The sequence below is a fragment of the Truncatella angustata genome, assembly GCF_020726525.1.
Source record: "Truncatella angustata strain MPI-SDFR-AT-0073 chromosome Unknown BKA67scaffold_1, whole genome shotgun sequence".
NCBI classification, from domain to species: domain Eukaryota; kingdom Fungi; phylum Ascomycota; class Sordariomycetes; order Amphisphaeriales; family Sporocadaceae; genus Truncatella; species Truncatella angustata.
In genome coordinates this window covers 1886635-1901420 of record NW_025763381.1, presented here as the reverse complement: position 1 = coordinate 1901420, position 14786 = coordinate 1886635, and the positions used below count along the sequence as shown (strand labels likewise).

The 14786-nt window shown below is 51.3% G+C and overlaps 6 protein-coding genes across 6 annotated transcripts; 4 read left to right on the top strand and 2 right to left on the bottom strand.

The window, feature by feature from the left end:
- Positions 1-940: 940 nt before the first annotated feature.
- On the top strand, positions 941-2588 carry BKA67DRAFT_589492 (permease for cytosine/purines, uracil, thiamine, allantoin-domain-containing protein; the record flags this gene model as incomplete). The annotated part of the gene is made up of 4 exons (XM_046104467.1): positions 941-1020; positions 1087-1218; positions 1269-1835; positions 1892-2588. 4 exons carry the CDS (start codon positions 941-943, stop codon positions 2586-2588), a joined length of 1476 nt encoding a protein of 491 aa, XP_045963618.1.
- BKA67DRAFT_15192 (putative riboflavin biosynthesis protein Rib7) lies at positions 2496-3863 on the bottom strand. The gene is made up of 2 exons (XM_046095114.1): positions 2795-3863; positions 2496-2592 (listed from the first exon to the last, which is right to left on the bottom strand). Exon 1 carries the CDS (start codon positions 3660-3662, stop codon positions 2850-2852), a length of 813 nt encoding a protein of 270 aa, XP_045963617.1. The 5' UTR covers positions 3663-3863; the 3' UTR covers positions 2496-2592; positions 2795-2849.
- Positions 3864-5963: 2100 nt separating this feature from the next.
- On the top strand, positions 5964-7968 carry BKA67DRAFT_589486 (homogentisate 1,2-dioxygenase; the record flags this gene model as incomplete). Its single annotated transcript, XM_046104464.1, has 11 exons — positions 5964-6073; positions 6130-6314; positions 6373-6649; positions 6697-6782; positions 6832-6963; positions 7017-7095; positions 7149-7332; positions 7393-7513; positions 7569-7640; positions 7708-7779; positions 7853-7968. The coding sequence occupies 11 exons, from the start codon at positions 5964-5966 to the stop codon at positions 7966-7968; spliced, it is 1434 nt and encodes a 477-aa protein (XP_045963616.1).
- A 1463-nt stretch (positions 7969-9431) lies between these two features.
- Positions 9432-10654, top strand: BKA67DRAFT_15029 (uncharacterized protein; the record flags this gene model as incomplete). Its single annotated transcript, XM_046095110.1, has 3 exons — positions 9432-9533; positions 9705-9773; positions 9880-10654. Coding segments are annotated over 3 exons (681 nt in total), but the record flags the coding sequence as incomplete, so codon positions are not given.
- A 351-nt stretch (positions 10655-11005) lies between these two features.
- On the bottom strand, positions 11006-12397 carry BKA67DRAFT_652712 (uncharacterized protein; the record flags this gene model as incomplete). Its single annotated transcript, XM_046106214.1, has 2 exons — positions 11006-12294; positions 12346-12397. The coding sequence occupies 2 exons, from the start codon at positions 12395-12397 to the stop codon at positions 11006-11008; spliced, it is 1341 nt and encodes a 446-aa protein (XP_045963614.1).
- Positions 12398-13031: 634 nt separating this feature from the next.
- On the top strand, positions 13032-14733 carry BKA67DRAFT_544539 (ribokinase). Its single transcript, XM_046101276.1, has one exon. The coding sequence runs from the start codon at positions 13449-13451 to the stop codon at positions 14421-14423; it is 975 nt and encodes a 324-aa protein (XP_045963613.1). The 5' UTR covers positions 13032-13448; the 3' UTR covers positions 14424-14733.
- The last annotated feature ends 53 nt before the right edge of the window (positions 14734-14786 follow it).

Here is a 14786-nt window from a genome sequence, read left to right as displayed (position 1 = left end):
AACAGCGGTGGCGTCTTGGTCCGGAAAATTTAGTTCAGCTTGCTGCACCAGCCGACGCTTGCATGAGTTCGCATCCGCACACAACGGTCGCTGTAGAGTAACAAGACCGGGGCGAATTTTCAAGGTCTCGATATTGACCATGCCTCTCTAGATGTCTCTTGAGCTGGTTGTTGTGCATTGAGTCGACGCTGTAGTTGTGATTATTTGGAGGCACGGATGACATGTGAGTTGAAGAGGAAGCCGTTTTGCCCGCAGTTCGCCTCCACCGAACTAACTCAGACCTTACTTACGTCGCTGGCTTAGTTAATGTGGATCACCAAAACCATTAACGTCAGTCTCGATCTGTACGGCATTCGTTGAAATAGTTGAACGAACCCAAAAACAGCGTTATACTTCAACTGTATTGCTGCAATGTGCTGTTCCTGATCGTCTGTCACCCAACCGGCCTGTCCTGAATTGTTATATATCATTGATGCGCGATCATTCCGACTGACGGGATTGTTCTCCGATTGAACGAAAGCCAAGAGCAAAGACTAGTCGCTCACGTTGCTGTCGTGGAGCCCTCCAAATTACCAGGGTCCGTTAAAAATTGCCCTGATAGGCTCGGAACGACTGAGGTGGTGGCTCACCAGCCGGATGGTGCTCGCACAATATTGCGTCCGATTGCTGAAAGAGAGAATTCAATCTTGCAAAGCAGCCAAGGCCAGCACCATCTCAAGGATAGCTGATAACACATCGAGTGTACAGCAAGCCAACGGGAGTGCAACAACCTCAGCGTTTTCTGCTCGCTAGATTCTGCTTGATCTACCAGAGACAAACAACCTCTTGTCCGCCTCTTCGGCCTGTCAGCAAAGCGGAGTCGAGGTGCATCCCAACAAGTTGTGAATTTGCCTCCACTTTAGGCGCAGTTTCGGGTGTCAGAGTCGGAAATATTGACAGGATGGCCTCGCAAAATCCAAACGTTGGGCGTCCTGCCACGGCAGACATTGAAGCAGGCACTTTGACCCACGAGAAAGACCAGTCACACTCATTTCTTACAGTCGAACCAGGCGCTATATACAAGCCAGAAGCTGTAGGCCATCCCAGATGGTACCAGCGTTTGCTGGACGCTGGTCTGGAAGAGAATGGCGTCAAGCCGGTCCCAGTCGAGGAAAGGACCAACACCTCGTACAACAACTTGTTCAGCGTATTTTTCACAGCTTTACTCTGCGTGCTCCCGTGAGTCTTTGCTGTTTTCCGATGTTCGTTCTCGAGCTGACGCACCACAGTATACCGACTGGTATGATTGCTACCCTGAGTTTTGGGATGGGTCTGAGAGATGCTTCCCTTACCATCCTCTTCTTCTCCTTGCTTTGCTGCACTCCTCCGGCTCTGATGGGCTGCGGTGGTTACAAAACGGGACTAAGACAATTGGTCCAAGCCAGATACTCATGGGGTCTTTACATTGTCACAATCCCCCTTCTGCTGAATGCTGCTACAATCACTGGGTTCTCTCTAATCGCAGCCATTGTTGGTGGTCAGACCATAGCTGCGATCAATCCGGGACACGTGAGCGTGAATGTCGGGATCGTGATCGTTATAGTGATCAGCTTTTTCGTGTCCCTCTTAGGGTTTCGATCACTGCATGCCTGGGAGAGATGGAGCTGGATACCAAATTTGATAGCGCTCATTATAACTGTAGGATGCGGTGGACGTCATCTGTTCCAACAAGCTGAGGCTGCACCGGCCGAGGCGGCAGCCGTTGTATCATATGGAGGTCTCATTGCTGGATATTTTATCACTTTCGGCGGTACTGCCTCAGATTATTCGATCTATCACAACCCAAAAGCCTCTAAGTTAGTATTTCTGTCCACAAGTTTGGGGTGTTTTCGCCGCTAACGATCCTACATAGGATCAAGGTATTTACTTACATCTATCTAGGCCTCCTGACGCCGTCTGTGCCACTCTTCATACTCGGAGCAGCTATGGGTGGTGCTGTTCCGTTGGTCGAAGGATGGTCCGATGCTTACGAAGCTTATGGCGCTGGGGGCGTACTTGCTGAAATGCTCAGTATATCTGGAGGTTTCGGAAAGTTCGTCCTGGTCCTTTTGGCCTTGAGTGTACTTGGAAACATTGCCATTTCCATGTACTCTATCGCCTTGAATCTTCAAATGATTCTGCCGTTCTTTGCCAAGATACCTCGGTACTTCTTTATTCTTGTGGTCATCATCGTGATGATACCCACTGCGATAAAGGCTGCTGAGCAGTGGGAAGAATCATTAGAGAACTTTCTCGCTTTGATCGGGTATTGGGCGGGGTGTTTCGATGCCATTTTGATAGAAGAAATGGTCATCTTCCGCCGCATGGATTTCTCGACTTATGATCACGCTATATGGAACGTAGGAAGAAGGTTACCCTCGGGCATTCCTGCCATAGCTGCATCCATTTGCTCAATGGGTTTGGTCGTACCGGGAATGGCCGAAGTTTGGTTCACCGGACCAATTGCTGAGAAGACGGGTGACATTGGCTTCGAAATGGCCTTCTTCGTCACAGCCTTGTGTTATCTCCCCTTTCGTTGGCTCGAAATCAAGATGAGGGGCCATCTATGACAAACTTCTGAAATTTCAGTACGTAACGTCAAGGAGATTATATGGAGTGTTTGCAACGACGGAACAAAGTCGAGCGGCAGCGGGAGGCTGCACATCGAAATTGAATCACGAGTCAAATTGTACCTTTGCAGGCTAAACAAATGATTCGATGATAGAGTGGAGCCAGAAGGAAACGGGCAAAAGGGGGGCATGGAAGTGTAGAATACATCCGGTAGCATGTTCAGAATATAAGGTATCTGGTTGAATGAACGCTCAACCGCCTCATGTCTGTTGAGCTAGTCTCCCACAAAGCACGACATCTCCGCCGAGAGGGATCCAGGCGATGCTGGTAAGCCGAGCCGCAGCGATTGGTTCTCCAGAGGGTCCAAGCCGTCGAGCAGGTGACACAACGACACCGCCCTGGCCCAGCCAGGTTGGTGCTATTGTTAGTATGACTGAGTCGACAAGCTGATGTGAGCCAGGCTCAAGCAGCGAGTTAATGATCTGCCCTCCCCCTTCGATCATGATACTTCTCAAGCCTTCGGCTCGCACAGCATGCAGGATTTGACCCCATTTGAAATGGGTTGGAGATGTGTCATCATTTCCGAGAACGATGTATTTCCCGCCATGTTCCTCAAGAAGTGCCTTTTGACCTTGCGGCGGGGCGTGATCCGCGGTGATTATGAACGGCGCGAGTCCACATGATGCTCTCGCAAGCTGGAGCACTTTACTCTCACGCGTAAATTGCCAACGCAACATAGGATCTATTACGATTGGTCTAGGTTGCCGTGCAGTCTCGATACCCTGTAGACGACAGTTGAGACCAGGGTCATCAGCAACTGCGGTCCCCACCCCGATGCATATGGCATCGTGTCGGCTGCGCAGATAATGCGTCATGGCCTTGGATTGGGGACCGGAAAGAGCTGTTCGTGTTCCGGGCGCGAGGGAGAGGGCAGAATCCAGAGAAGTAGCGAAAGTCAAGGTGACAAACGGTAAACTGGATTCAGGTTGCTGAGCATGTACTGGTGGTAGGTAAGGCTCAAGTTTGGCAGCCTCGGACTGGGGGAAGGACAAGTCTTGAACGCTCATTGTCATTGTGTATTATCAAATCTTCCGATGTGGTTCGAGGTAGCTTGTTTGAGCAGGTGAACGGCCGAACATCAAATAGGCCAGGTCGCCGCCGATCAACTTAAAGGACGGATCGTGCCGCAGTGACCTGATTGCGTATGCAACCCTGTTGAAGTTGGCGTCGTGTAAACAATCCCCCAGGGGGGCTGTTGGGCGAAATACAAATACCAGAGATTATGGCTTCTGCTGTGTAACCTGAACTGGCCGTTTCAATAGCTTGAATGGCGGCTTCCCCGAGACCAATGCTTGAGGCCGAATCTGGGTGAATAGGACTGGCAGAGATTGTTCGCAATAATTGACGCCTGGATGGCGTTCTTGCTCGAAGTGTTTCTGAGCAAGAAGCACCAAATGGATAAAAAAAATTAAAAATTAAAAACCAGTGCGAGTAACGAACAATTGTTTGAGCTGCCACCCAAGGTTGGGGGCTACTCTTTCGAGCTGCAACCGGTGGCCCCACCCGATTGGGTACCCATGCCCTTCACTAGTGCAAGCGCGTTCTCACCGGGCAGGCAACGGCAGAGTATACATACATACTTGAGAAATTAAATCAGATCGGGTCCTATGACACACCGATTTGCATAAGTGAAACCCCGCAAAAGAAATGCTTTTATACAGTACTTGGGCCGACGCCATGATCTATCTCTCAAGGCTTGTCTGCAATACCGGTTTCGTGCTGAAAATGACTTGGCGTTTGTCCAGTCCGATCTCCTACGACCAGATCACTCCAACGTTACTGCCAGAGCATGCCTGTTGTTTCGCTTACTAGATTGCTGTTGAGGTCACACGGCAGCGCAGCTCGAAACAAAAAGACAAGGCTTATTGCTGGAACCAACTTCCGGTCATCCCCGTCCGCTCGATTTTACACCCCATGTCCGTTTCGGTTGCAACGGATCTGATGTCGCTTGTCTTCACCCGAAGCATAGGCCCTTTATGTATCACTGCTTTGCTGCCGCCGAACTTATCTGAGAACCCTATTGGTCCTTTGGGCCTCCCTCCGAAACCTCGGTTCCAAGTTCTGAGCCTGCTTGGAATATCTGATATTGTTTGACAACAGTCAGGAACTGCTACACCGGATTAGGATAGGCCTAAGATGAATCGACGGTAAGGAACTGCCGCAAATGTAACAGTACAGAGTATGTAACACAATCCATGGCAGCGCCTGACAGGGCATGCCAGACCAGTATCATGATGCATCCAGCAATTGCGGGCGTTATTCACTTTTCCTTACACTCTTCTTTAGGCTGGAGGTCGCTCCGCACTTCTACATGCAAATCACGTATCGAGAACATGCGCTGTTTTGGGGCCATATGTAAGTACATTGTTGCGTCACATCGGCTTCACTTCTCGATTCGATACTTTGCATATAACATATTACCTGACCAGCGATCATGCATATTCGTCAACGTTGTTCGATCAACATCTTATCGGAGACCTTTGAGTTCATTTGCATATGCCCGCGTGATATCTCATTTGGCAGAATCACGAACTAGTCTTGTAATTCAAGAATTCAATCAATCAGAGCTCTACATCGGTCTAATACCCATCAACGATCAATTTCATGGTTGGCACAGCCGTTTCACAACGTAACTCCAGCCCAGCTGCTCTAAATTTAGCATATCCCTGCATGGCATGACTTGACGTAGCTCGGCCCGAAGCATTATATGAAAACAACTGCCGTGATAGAAAAGGAGAAGATCAGACGGCCCGCAAAGCTATAGTTTCAGGCATATAGTGTAAGGCAAGGTCTGAAATCGAGATACAATGACATGCGAGTAATCCTGTCGGCTTGCAATTGAATTTTGTTGTACAATGTTCCGGATAAAATTCAGACGCGTTTGGCGAAATGAGGATGGCTATCAAAAAGGGACAAGTTCTCCGTATCTGCGCTGTGCCGACACGACCCTGCCGCCGGCAACATGGCCGATAGGCTTTTTGGTTTCCTGGGTGCAGACCAGTCTTAGTTGAGACTGGTACGCCGGAAGTCGAACGAGTCCCTAAGATAGGTACTTTATTACCAGCGTATCCATGTCGACATACGTATGACCCACTTGGGCGATCCCTAGTGAATCACTGGTATATCTAAATCACAGACGACTCTTGTTGATAATGTATTCTGGCTAACCCAAGGAGCTTATTCGCCGCCGTGACTACATTGCATCTGTTCGGCTATTAAAGAACGACAAAAACTCCCACTAAACATCCATTATACCCCTACCGAGACTATCAACTTTCAAGACACCGATGGGAGCAATTCGACATCTAGAGCCAATGGCGGCTTTTGGCGCGTACAGTCGCGCAGCCTTCATGACCAGTCCTACAGATGAGGATCCGTATACATATCAAGTAGGCTTCGGCAATTTTTTCAACTCTGAGGCTATGTAAGTTTTGATCGCTTCGTGTCCGACGTGCGGCTGGCTAATATCACGGTTCGAAGACCAGGTGTCATTCCTACATCGCAAAACACACCTCAAACATGCAAATATGGCTTATACTCCGAGCAATTGACCAGCACTGGCTTTATTGCATCTAGGAGCACAATGCAGCATGTCTGGTTCTACAGAATCCTGCCAGCCCTCGTACAAGGAACAGCCACAAAACTGTCCACGAACGGGGATGTAGGTATTCCTCTACCATTATGACTTCCACTTCTGACCAGCTGATGTGATTCCACAGCTAGAGTCAAAATTCTCTACAAATAATGCAAATGTTGATTTTCCACCAAACGTCCTGTGTTGGCTCCCTTTCCAGCTGCCTTCTGATAATGAAGAAGTGGACTTTGCCCAGGGACTCAAGACGATAGCTGGTAATGGAGATGCAACTATGAAAGAAGGTCTTGCTATCCACATTTACACTGCAAATGCATCAATGAAGAACCGAGCCTTTTGCAGCAATGATGGAGATATGCTCATCATTCCCCAACAAGGTCGCTTAGACATCCAGACTGAACTTGGACTGTAAGTTGTATAGCTACCTTCGCGGGGCGCCTCGCTGACGTGGAAAGATTAATGGTACAGCCTGGCGAGTTGGTCGTCATACAAGCGGGCATCAAATTCAAAATTTCTCTGCCGGATGGTCCATCAAGAGGGTGTGAGTGAAGCTGCCCTGCCATTCCAATGCAAATCATAACATCTCGCAGATGTCCAAGAGGTGTTTGGAAGCCATTACGAGCTTCCGGACATGGGTCCAATCGGCGCCAACGGCATGGCTCTTCCGCGGAACTTTGAATGTCCTGTCGCCTCGTTTGACGAAGATCTCTCTGAGTGGGAGGGTATGGGTGATCCTACTACAGCGATACCCATCCTTTTGCTAACTACAACCTAGTCGTCGTCAAGCTAGCCGGTAAGCTCTGGTCGTATAAGCAGCAACACACACCGTTCGACGTAGTTGCCTGGCACGGAAAGTTCGTCACTCCCCTACCTCGGTCACGACATTTTCGTTATTGACGCTTGGCAGTTGTATTCCGTACAAGTACGCTCTAGGGAAATTCATCAGCGCCGCAGCAGTGGACAGGGATCAGAGCGACCCGTCTGCGTACACTGTGCTGACAGCGAAATCGAAGATACCGGGGATTGCCATCTCGGAAGTAATGGCATTTACTCCAAAGTGGAACGCGACGACAAATAGCTTCCGCCCGCCCGTGAGTGGCACGCATCTACCTAGAACGATTACAAATATTAAATTACTGACACGACTCTAGTACTACCACAGAAACATGGCTGCCGAGGTCATGGGAATCATCTCAGGGCCGTATGGTGGAAGCAGTCGTGATCTTCGTGCGGGTGGGCTAAGCTTCCAATCGAGCTATACACCGCATGGCGGTAAGTCCCCACGCCGCCGATGGTCTGCATTTGCGCGCGTTACTGATTGTGGCAGAAACTTACGAGACGTACGAGGCGGCCACGACTGCCGAGCTGAAGCCTGAGAGAGTGGGCGAAGGTTTCCTGGGTGAGTTAGCTTCCTTCTAAAGCCTTCTAGGTTGCACGCCGGCTAACGCAGCTTTCTCGGGAATAAGCTTTCATGTTCCATATTCCAACACATCTAGGTGTGACAAAGTACGCCCTCGAGCGTAGTGGAGTGCTCAACTGTAAGTTGGCAAAAATATTTGATCGGCTGACTTATCGATCACAACGGATCTTCGTAGCTAACTGGAGGTTCAGCACCGTCTCCAGCCCTGTTCAACTCCATGCGGCCCCATTTCCTTGAACGGGCAGAGGAGGTCAATGAAGATTTGAGGAGGATGGGGCTGCCGCCGTTGGGAACACCAAGATCATGATGAATTTGCCATGTCGTTTCTGCTGTACGAGAGATGAGAAATCACAAAATATTGTAAATGAGCGCCCTAAAACGTGTTGCGCTTCCAGTTGAGTAGCTATTTGGACGTGAGACTTTGCTAGTGGGGGTTCTAGGCTTTTAGTGTACTGACTAATGCAACCGTCACGTTGTTGCTCGAGCTTGTCTTTGCAAGCCATCTCAAAATGATTCAAACATCTCGGACCCCAACTTTTCCAGCAGTCATGAATGTCGATCTTGTGATGCCGGCACAATATCAAGGTGCTTGCGGGGTACCAGCTAAGGTAACTTGAGAATTAAACAAGTTCAAAAAAAAAAAAAGGTAAAAAAAAAACAAAGTCCATACGCAGATACATTCATCCTTGCATGCTATAAGACCCCCAGTTAGCCAACAGATCAATTAAATTTCACTTTCCCCGACATTACTTTTTGAAATTGGACAGAAAAAGTACGAGGCAGCATGGATTGATCTTGGATTCGAATGCATATCCTGACCTCTGATAGGGGATACTTAAAACCTAGTCTGATTCACATGCCTCGGAGTCGGATGTCATAACCTAGGTAGTCATGTTAACAGTCATTTGTCTGTGAAACCGGTACAGATAGTCCACCATGGACGCCTCAGGACTTTAGTAGGCAAGTAGGGTCTTCCAATTGTACATAGTACAAACAGGCTCGCTCCGCTCTGGCCTTTAACAAGTGTTCCGGCACTCGCTTGGTATTCACCTCGAGGGCCAGTCAGTTCCTTTTTAGGCAATCCAGTATGACGTCCAGCTCGTACCGGATATGCATTTTCCTTAGATATTGTTTTACCTTTTGGTACTCCCGTCAGCCAAGATATTGCTTAAGTATCATGTATGTATCCTGCAAGAACCTCAAATATCACATATCAGATTCCTAATCATGCAGCATCTGCCACAAGTACTGTCTATCTGCTATCTGGATATCCCGCCCCTCCCGCCCCCCCTCTTCGCGGGTTCCCACTTTGTTGCTGCCGGCGGCAATGCGCCTTGCAGTTTCCGCTTCGAGTGCGGCCCCCCTGGCATCGCTGCAAAGATTTTTTTCCAAGTGCACGCACGGAGCTGCAATGTGTTGACCGGTCGTACCCAGTAGATTTGTACAAAATCAACCTTGCCCTAACTAACACTTGTATACGGATCCGCACTGCCAAGACTTACATATTGTCTCTGGCCAGTGATTGCTTCTGCTCCGTCAGTTTTGACAGGCAGAAGCGGCTGCGGGTTCTGACCGTTGCTTCGCCAAGTTGAGCCTTGGACCCCGCGTTCCGGCTTGGCTATATATGGACTCGACGAAGGTGTTTTGTTTTGACCAGTTGTCTTCCAAGATGGAATTGAGTGCAATCATGGAGGCGCAGCAAGCACTGAACGCCACAGATGTGGCACAAAGCTCTTGGATCTTGGCGTCTCCGTTCAATTTCCCTTTGCAGCTCTCAGCAGCTTGTTTAGCCCCTCCATCTTGAGACGCAGAAGGTTTGTGAATGCAGTGTTCGCGACAAGGAGGACTGGAGTTACAGTAAGGCAGAGTACAGTAAGGCTCACATGGTATTTTATTTTCCCAATCTTTTAAACGAACATCTCAGGGAGCTCGTACGTATCCCAAATCTCCTTGTTGTACCCTTTCTTTCATTTCAAAAGCGTGTTTAATTGCCAAGCTGTTGTCGTAATTGCCCCGGGTCGCCCAGCCTCTAAGCTATCCGAGATATCCAGCTCCTACCTCGTGACCCAAACAAACAGTGCTTCGCCACAAACCCTGTGTTGCGCATACGCCGTAGGTATCGAAAGATCTCTCATCCATCCAAAAGTGCATCGCTGCTTTCCCTCACATCTTCATCACCCACCGTCGGTTTCGCATCGCAGCATAATCTGGTTGAAAGGCTCCATCAGTGCCAGCATACTATCACGCGGCGTTGACCATCGAACAAACGCCAGCTCCCTTCTACAAAACGCGTTCGATTCCCCGCAAACCACCACTTAAACACCATCAACCAATATGTCAAAGCCCAACGAGTACCCGCCCGCCTATGACGGCCCAAACCCGCCTCAGGCTGCGTACCAACAGCAGGGCTACGGCCAACCCGGTCCTTACGGCGGCGACAATGGCTACTACCAGTCGAACCCCAACATGGGCTACCAACAACAGGGCCCTCCGCAAGGTGGCTACTATCAACAAGGTCCCTATCCCCCACAGCAAGGAGGACCCTACCCACCGCAGCAGGGTTACCCTCCCCAAGGTCAACATCAAGAACAGAGCTCGAGTTCGAGTGGTTGCTGCCAGGGAATTCTTGCTGCTCTGGCATGCTGCTGTTGCTTGGAGTGCCTGTTCTAAGGAGAGAGCATTATGCTCGAAAGTATGGCGGGTTAGCCTCGCTGCTAGGAGAGAGTGAATAAGCATTTCGTGGTACATATGCCCGGACGAGACGGCTGATCCATCGGAGCTCTTGAACGGGCTTGGATGAGGGACACTCGATATATGCTTTCGGGTACCCCCTACCTTGCATGTTGCATTTGAACGAGGGAGCCTGTCATGTGGCAGAAGGCGCTGTCGTCTGACAGTAGAAGCATTGGGCCGGCGTAACGGACGAGCTCGTGATCTGCGGCACGTCTGGAACGTAGCCGCTCGCTCTTTTGATTTCCTTGGTCTTCCCTACCTTGTTGTAGTACACATTTAATAATATTTTTCACTGGGCAGGCAGTCGCGTTTGTTAATTAGTTTGCTGAACAAATAGCGATCCAAACTTACGACGGCGTGTGACGACGATTATCTTTATACGGTGTTTGTTCACAGCTGCTGATAACCACTTCCTTAGGTCTATATGATATAATTCAACGCACATTTTCAGATCGGTTGTCACTGCAAGATCGTACATACGTTTGTATATACGTTGATAAAAGCTGTAAAACGACTGCTATGTCGCTTGCCCCTCCCCCCTTCTGATCCCTCATTCCTGTTGCACCAAGAAGGAATGAATGCTACAAAATAATTAGCCCCCTTGCGAATCATCACAATCCCTTGTACAGCTCGTCAAACTTCTCCCCCGCGTTCGCCATGCAGTCGTGTGAGTAGATCATCTCCTGCACATCGGGGCTGGCCCACTTGTCGGGCACGGGCTTGCCCTTCTCCCTGGCCTCGGCGAACATGCGGTCGCGCTCCTCGCGCGCCTTGCCCTCGCCCAGGTGCATGGTCTTGCCGTTGAGCGCGGCGAGGTTGACCAGCGTCGTCGCCCGCTCCTTGCGCAGCAGCTCGTACACCCGGAGCGTCCGGGCCACGGCGTCCGGGCTGCCGCCGGGGGTGAGCGCGAGCGTCTCGGCCAGCACGGCGGCGTCCTCCATGGCGAGCGCGGCGCCCTGCGCGAGATGGGGCAGCGTCGGGTGGCAGGCGTCACCCACAAGGGCCACGTTGCCATATGTCCATTGGTCCAGGGGCTTGTGAGAGCGCAGGCGCCACTCGCATACCTCGCCGTCGGGCACAAGGTTCAGCATGGTCTGGACCAGGGGGCAGAAGTCGTGATAGGTATCCAACATCTGCTTCTTGTCACCTTTAGTCGTGTAGGTAGCATTTGTGGCGGCTGCAAAGTTGGAGTCTGGCTGTGCGGTCGAGAGGTTGTAGATGTTGTGGCTCATGATGGGGTAGCCCACTATGTGCCGCCTCTCGCCAATCCAGCGCATGGCACAGTTGGAGTCGAGAAGTTTGAGCAGTTCGGGGTATGGCTGACATTGCTCTCGTGTCAGCATGATGCGGTAGGCGGCCTGACCAGTGTCCTCGACCTCGGCATCGATCTTCAGCTCCCGCAGCATGGCATATCGTGTGTTGGACTTGATGCCGTCAGCGCCGATGAGCACGTCGGTCTCAACTTCGTACGGCTCTCCTCCTCGCGGCTCGATTGTGAACTTGGGCCTCGATCCAAAGGTGTTGACGTTCTGCAGGGTGGAGCCGAAGACGAACTTGACGGAGTCCTCCTTCTGGCAAGCCTCATATATACCGCCGGCTAAACTCTCACGGTGACCAGTCATGTGTGGATAGCCAAATCTTTGCTCAATATCGGGCATCTTGACGTTGGCAAGCTCTTGGTTGTCTGACCCCCGTACGATGCTTGTTTCTTGGATGTTGGTTGCCTCTCTTTCAATCCTGGTGCCCTTGAAACAGTCCAGCCTGTCCAATATCCGCAGCATGTTGGGTGCAAGCTGGATGCCGGCGCCGACGAAACCAAGGTTTGACGCATTCTCGTACACGGTGATGTTCTTGAAACCTTTCCTGGCGAGGGCGAGGGCGGTTGTCAAACCACCCATGCCTGTGCTGGTTAGCATGTGGAACGTAGCCTATAGCCCAGACCAGACAGAACTGTACTTGCCTGCACCGACAATGTCGATCTTGAGATCTTTGTAGTCAGCCATAATGGTCAATGGCAAGTATATAGTTCTATAGTACAAGGAGAAGTAAATCTAAATGGGAGAGACCAGCCGTTCAAGCTTGGAATCAAGGAATAACGGAACGACCCATCGCGAGATATATGAGTGGCCATCGGGGGTATTCATATATCCTCTGGCTAAAGCGTCAGCAATAACACGATAATGTGGGGTGAGGATTCCCCGGTGCGGGGTCAAGTCATCAAACGTGTTATCCCATCAAAAGGATCGAGTCAATCGTTGGAGTGCCAGATCTGAGCCAGATGTCCATGAGTCCCTTCATCATAGACGCGGACAGGAAATGCCCGTGACGGATGGCGGGCGAATAAATGCCCTCTCGCCTACGCCGTACAGGGGGACTTCCATATGCCAGCGGGGAGTTTAGCTCTGACTTCCAGGTATATTTTACTGAGTCGAGGCATCCGGCGTACGCCAGAAAGTCATGCTAGACATCAGCCCACCATTTCCAGGGGATCAGTGGGGTGTGCAGTGGACGAGCTAAATTGTTGTCGGGCCTCAAAAAAACATCCGATGGAGGAGATGAAGGGGGCTCTGAGAAGCCTACGTCCGTCACCGTCGGTTACCCTTGGTCAATCTTGGCTCACCATATTACCATAGTATGTGTGGAAGACTCTGAAGTGCCCTTAGCATCACGGTAGCATCAGCATTAGCACCCGTTGCAAGGCGACCATGAGATTGCGGGGTCGATTGAACCCCCAAAACATCCATTCATTCCCTATGTAGATAGGTAGGGTTTCTGGAGGGGCCGTTGTGGGCTGTTTTGGCACATGCCATCACTGCCGAGCGGGACATATATATCCCCCTTATAGAGTGTGTGTGTCCCCAACAGATCACCAACGGATCGTCAGCGACACATTCTACAGTCAGCCGATACGACCGAGCGGAGCACCAATTACATCCGAGTCCACAGCCTCGTTATCAGCCCTGCAGCTCGTCGAACAATCAATACGGTACCAGTTGAGCATAGCCATTCCTATCCGAGGCACGCGAACGCTGCCCCGGAGGCCACCGCTTCACCATGTTACCCAAAACACCCGTCATCACCGTCCTCGGCTCCCTGAACATCGACCTCGTCTCCTACGTCCCGCACCACCCCCAGCCGGGCGAGACCCTGACAGCAAACGCCTTCGCCGTCTCCCCCGGCGGCAAGGGAGCCAACCAAGCCGTCGCCTGTGCCAAACTTTCCCGCTCCAAGACCTCGCCCACCGACCCGCAAAATGAGACGGCACAGGTCCGCATGCTCGGCGCCGTGGGCTCAGACACCTATGGCGACATCCTCCGCAAGAACCTCTCCGACCACGGCGTGGACGCGAGCGGCGTCAGCACGCCAGAGGGCCTCAAGACCGGCGTCGCCATCATAGTGGTCGACGAGCCCACGGGGCAGAACAGGATCATCGTGAGCCCCGAGGCGAACCACTCGCTGCTGCCCGGACAGTTCACGACGCTGCCGGGCCCGCGGCCGGACCTCCTGATCATGCAGCTCGAGATCCCCATCCCGACGGTGTTGCAGGCGCTCAAGGCGGCGCGGGAGGCTGGCGTCGACGTCCTGCTAAACCCGGCCCCCGCGGTCGCGCTGCCGGACGACGCGCTGCAGGGGCTGGCGCACCTGGTGGTCAATGAGACGGAAGCGTCGATACTCGGTGGTGTGCCGGAGTCGGAACTCGACACTGAGGAGGGCCTGGCCAAGGTATCCAAGGCATTCCTGGCCAAGGGCGTGAGAAACGTGCTCATAACGCTGGGCGGAAGAGGTGTGTTTTACTTGAACGACAAGGGAGAGTCGGGGCTTCTGCCCGCCGAGAAAGCCAAGGTAGTCGACACGACGGCGGCCGGAGACACGTTTGTGGGCAGCTATGCCGTGGAGGTCGTCATTGCGAAGGCGAGGGGAGAAGATTGCGATATTGCAGCTGCCGTGAGGAAGTCGAACAAGGCCGCTGCAAAGACGGTCGAAAAGCTTGGAGCTTCGGTATCGATACCGTGGCGAGACGAATTGTAGTCGGTAACAGAAACCATCAAAGATATAATGAAACAAAGACGTCAAACACCATTAACTCACCCTAGGACATTGTGCATTGCCCAGTGACCGCGCCAACCTTCGATGATGCCGTTGCTTCATCCTACAAACACTCAGCAATTGCGTGGCCCCGTGCCAATGGTGTTTTAGAAGGTTTTCTAACACATCAATTGACCACATTACGTTTCCACCAATATCCTGGAAAGCAAATTAGAAAATCGTCACACTCAGCAAACAGTTGATTGAAAGCTAGCAGCTTATTATAGAATGAATCCAATTATTACATTGACAATGGTGGACTTTGCGTTTCAACGAATTTCTGAATTCTCATCAGGGTGAGCGTTT

What these genes read in the sequence shown, in the direction of transcription:
- BKA67DRAFT_15192 (XM_046095114.1), bottom strand. Translation starts at nt 3,662, where the DNA reads ATGACAATGAGCGTTCAAGACTTGTCCTTCCCCCAGTCCGAGGCTGCC.
- BKA67DRAFT_544539 (XM_046101276.1), top strand. Translation starts at nt 13,449, where the DNA reads ATGTTACCCAAAACACCCGTCATCACCGTCCTCGGCTCCCTGAACATC.